The sequence below is a fragment of the Octodon degus genome, unplaced genomic scaffold (assembly GCF_000260255.1).
Source record: "Octodon degus isolate 3935 unplaced genomic scaffold, OctDeg1.0 scaffold00005, whole genome shotgun sequence".
NCBI lineage: Eukaryota > Metazoa > Chordata > Mammalia > Rodentia > Octodontidae > Octodon > Octodon degus.
The window spans coordinates 31154247-31158643 of NW_004524581.1; the positions used below are offsets into that span (position 1 = coordinate 31154247).

Below are 4397 nucleotides of genomic sequence, written 5' to 3' on the forward strand. Positions count from 1 at the left end.
GTAGGAGCTTGATAAATTTCTCCCATGGTGTATTTAATGATTTATTTGATATGCACTCTTTGATTTCAACTGGTCATGTTTGATGTCTTTTCTTTTGCACTTCTGGGAAATTTCTCCATCTCCTATACCCTCAGATTTCTAGAAAATGTATATGCCTGGATGTAGGGGTAGAAATCTCAGTTTGTGATCTTAACACAGAGGTGTGGAGAATGTTCCCTCCTCTTTGGGTGCAGTCCAGGCTGTAATATGGGGTGTAGTGGGCAAGGAGGGTGGAGGAAGACTGCTTGGGTATCTTTTGTACTTTTCAGTGCTCGATGGCTTGGAGTGTGGAACTTACGTGCTCTGTGTCTGTGGATGCAATAGGAATCTAGATTTTAAGTCTTTCTAGAATTCTTCTCATGATTCTTTTTGCTTTTGTCTGAATTGCAATGATACTATTAGGCTGCATAGAATTCTCATAATTTCAGTTTTAATACAACAACAAAAGAGAGAAATAAAGGCTGTATTTTACACTGTCCTTTCTACCTCATTGCAGCTGAGATTACCGCACAAAACAAGGCAGCAGCATTTTTCCTGGCAGACTTAATGGGAGCGATGCTGATAGAATGGTTTTGTTCCACTCTGGGACAGGCCGGGTCTCTTTAAGTTATCTCAGGTGGAGTCATGGCAACAACATGGGTTTTGGAAATAGCTTATGTGTCGCCTGTGACTTGGCCATGTGATGGCTGTGTGACCTCAACACAGCCTTGGTCTCCACATTTTGTACAGAAAACAAAACTGTCCTGATTCCTGTTTTAAGAACATTAAGTAAGCCACAGTGCAGAGTACATAACCACGGTTGGCTACCCTCATGCGTGGGCCCCCTTCCTGACTCCGCCCCCTGACCAGTCCTCCTTCCTGCAGAGCCCGCCACACCTCCTTCTGCACCAGCGATGCTCACGTCTGCACCTCCAGCCCTGAGCGCTATTGGGAATGGGGGAACCTGGTCTCCAAACGCAAAGCAGAATTTGAGAGGAAACTGTGGCAGAGCGCTGCAGCTTGTGGGAAGTGACCAGGAGCAGATGCCCAGGGGCACCACGTCCAGATGCTGCTGTGAGGAGCCAGGGGAGGGGAGGAGCTGATTTTCTGTAACAGGAGCTGCTGAGCGCGCAGTGTGGGCATTGGGGTGAAATAGTCCATACTTTTAATGCTCAAAGAGAGTGAAATCTAAAGATTTAAAGATAACAGTATAAAATACAAAATCCATAGTCAGCTTGGATTTCATGTATATAAAAACAGCTTTTGGAAAAAGTTCTGCAAGTTTTGTTTTGGTTTTCACAATGGAGATGCATTTTCTGCTGTATGAATTATTAGACCGGGAGGTGTCTGTCGGTGAGGCGATGACCGCAGACTGAGGCGCTGTCCCGTCGTCTACTTGATGCCTTCCAAAGGCTAAGCGATCTATATGGTTAAGGAATATTCACTATGAGTGCAAAGAAAAGGTTGGAAGTGTATTAGATGGTAAACTTTTAATTCTGATGTTCTTTGTGTCTCATAATGAAAATGGTAGAGCAGGCTCTTAATAAGTACAAGGTGAATCGGTGAGAGTGGGTCCCCTCAAGCAGATTCACAGTTTCCTCACCAAGAATAGCCAAGAATAATGGCTCCAGATTTTCCGGGATGAAGGGAGCAAACATGGTTATGGGGAAGAGCGATGAAGTGGGGAAATCGCACAGGGCGGTCCAACAGGCACCACGTGCAGCGTTAGGATGTCCTAGTAGTTTGATATTTACATTTTCATTTTTCTTGCTTACCTTTAATGGTAATGAATTTGTTTACTAATTGATTGATCACCAAAACTTTCAATCAAAAGCAATGGCAGAGATAATTGTGCATATTTTTAAAGGAAAATAATGGGATGTGATTTTATTTATGATGAAAAGGAGACGAGAACTTCATTGATGAGAAAAGTGCATCGAAGAGCAGAGCTTCAGAAACGTTGCAGAGCAGTTTCGTGGCAGCCACACCCTGGTGGGCAGCTGGGGTCTAGCCCAGAGCCAGCCTCTAGGGCTAAAGAAGCAGAAAAATCCTTGTTCGAAGGCTCCTCTAGTCCTTGTGGTCAGATCAGGAGCCCTGTAAGGGTAAAGAAAAAGTTACTCCAGGTTGCTGTTTCCTCTTCCCTGATATCTCAGGACAGACGATGATGGTCTTAGGAGATAAAACTCAGCCTAATTTAAAAAAATATTACCCATCCCAGTTTTTTTTCCTTAATGACAAAATCTTCTTTCCCCAAGTTCATCCAAGGACTGAGATTGAAATGTTAAGCCCAGGCCCGAGGCGCTGCTCCCTGTGGTCAGTGTCACAGGGCACAGCACGCAGTCACACTTCTCCACCACCCGCTCCCTGGACAGAAGCAAGGCAGGGACTTTACCTGCTTATCGAGATCCTCGCTGACCTGAAATGAAAGGAGGAAAGGCAGTGAGTGCATCCAGCCACAGGATTCAATCACAGTGTGTTGTGTCAGCACAGCCCTTGGGGCATGCTGAGAGGGCGATTGAGACTGGAGGCTGAAAACAGGAGGATCACTATGAGTCTGATCTGTGTAGTGAGGCCCTGTGTGTAGACCTTGTAGTAAATACATAAAAATAATTCTCATCTCAAAAAAAAAATAAAATAAATAAATCCACCGTGGATGCTGAGGGAAGCGCTCCCATCCCCTTCGCTTGGCCCCACGTGAGTCTGAGTTTCTGAAATCCTCATGCCTCTGGTGGGTTGAGAGCTCAGCCTGGAGATTCTTCTCTCCCTCCTCTTTGTTTTGACAATTTAATTTCAGTGGCATCTAAAACTGTATGGCATCACTTTTCTGTCTCATCTCTTGTTGTAGTGAGGGGTAAATTGTGGAAGAGACAAGCTCCAGCCCTTCCTACCTTTCTTGCTCCTGACGTGCATCACAATGCTGACTGCAAGGAAGATGAGCCCCAGCACGAAGCCGCTAACTCCAGTCAGCTTCTTGTTCCGGGCTGAGTCGGACTGAGCCCCTGAGAAAATCAGAATCCAGTGTTAGTTTCACCTCTCTGGGAACATCCCTGCCCATGTCCTGTGTGAGAACCCAGAGACTGATGTGGAATATCAGCAGGAGGCGGTGAGAAGGCGACACGCTGAGTCCCGAGTTGCAGACTTAGGCTGGTAACTTCAACTAGAGGACAAAGAGAGATTCTGGCAGCTGCCTGTCAGCACAGGCAGAACTAGTTGACAGACTCATAGAGCAGAACAGTTCCTATGTGTGAGGCCAGTCCAGGAGGTGCCCAGGTTTAGTGATTATTGAATCCTCAGCACCCTCTAGGTTAGGAGCGTGGGAGGGAGTCTCTTGTTTCTTGAAGCTCAGAACCACCCTCAAGTACTACATAGAAAATGACGTGGCGCTAGGGCCTAAGTGTGTAGACAGCAAGAGTGGATCCCTGAGCCAGTGTGTGCCCTGTTTTACAGACTGCAGGCTCTGGAGGGTCACTGAAGGTGGGAACTCACTCCACTCCACGGTGACCGGGCTGTCCAGGCTGGGGTGCTCCACATGGCAGGTGTAGACGTCTCCCTGCTGGGGGGTCATTTCCAGCATCACAAGCATCTGGAAAGTCAAGTCTCCGTTATGGATCAGGTTGGTGGACTCGATCCCAGCTGTTTGCTCCTGTCCATTCAGGAACCACCGGACCTCAACATTGCCCGGGTAGAAGTTTGTCACGTGGCAGATGAGCTGGTTGTGGTGCTGCAGGGTCACTTTCTTGGCGAGGAACACATGTACTTTAGGCTGGACTATGAATGGGTGATAAAAGGAATGACATCAGAGATTGTTAGTTTTCAGATAGTTTCACTAAGAAAGTGTTTTCCAGATGTTACAGGTGCAAATGCCATGATTTGGTGAGCGCATGCTGGTTGAACTACAGTAAGGGAAACAGACCCTCCGAAAGAATATGCATGATCATTAATTACATAATGAACTGAGGTTTGGCTCAAGACAAAAGCAGCACTTTGTAACATATTTAGGAGAAATCATAAGTATAAGCCATTGATTACCAGTAATAGCCTTTTGACAAAGAATATTTCTCCAGCTGTTAAACAACCTATTTTTTAATGCTCTACCTTTAGGAAAAAGACACAAAATTGTCTAAAATAATGTCATAAGGTGAAACACAGAAAATAGTATTCTCTTGTCTATCATTTTATATCATAAAATCAAAAGTACATGACACAAGTGTGATGACGGCTTACTTTTCAGATGCCCTATATATTTTGCTCCAAAACCCATAGTTTTCATATTTACAGTAACACTGTGTCTCTCAGAAAATAAGACCTATCGGGGCTGGAGAGATGGCTCAGTGGTCTAAAGCACCTACTTAGAACAAGCTTGGCAAAGCATCAGGGAC

At 45.5% G+C, this 4397-nt stretch overlaps 1 protein-coding gene across 1 annotated transcript in view; it reads right to left on the reverse strand.

Moving 5' to 3' along the window:
- Positions 1–1959: 1959 nt before the first annotated feature.
- The window catches only part of LOC101589191 (HLA class II histocompatibility antigen, DP beta 1 chain-like), a 25537-nt gene continuing 23099 nt past the window's right edge, over positions 1960–4397 (reverse strand). Inside the window, exons 3-6 of the mRNA XM_004624463.2 lie at positions 3505–3786; positions 2907–3017; positions 2411–2434; positions 1960–2112 (exon numbers count right to left, since the gene is read on the reverse strand). Of these exons, the coding sequence (XP_004624520.2) occupies positions 2415–2434; positions 2907–3017; positions 3505–3786 (413 nt within the window). The 3' untranslated portion in view covers positions 1960–2112; positions 2411–2414. The remainder of the gene's footprint in view (positions 2113–2410; positions 2435–2906; positions 3018–3504; positions 3787–4397) is intronic.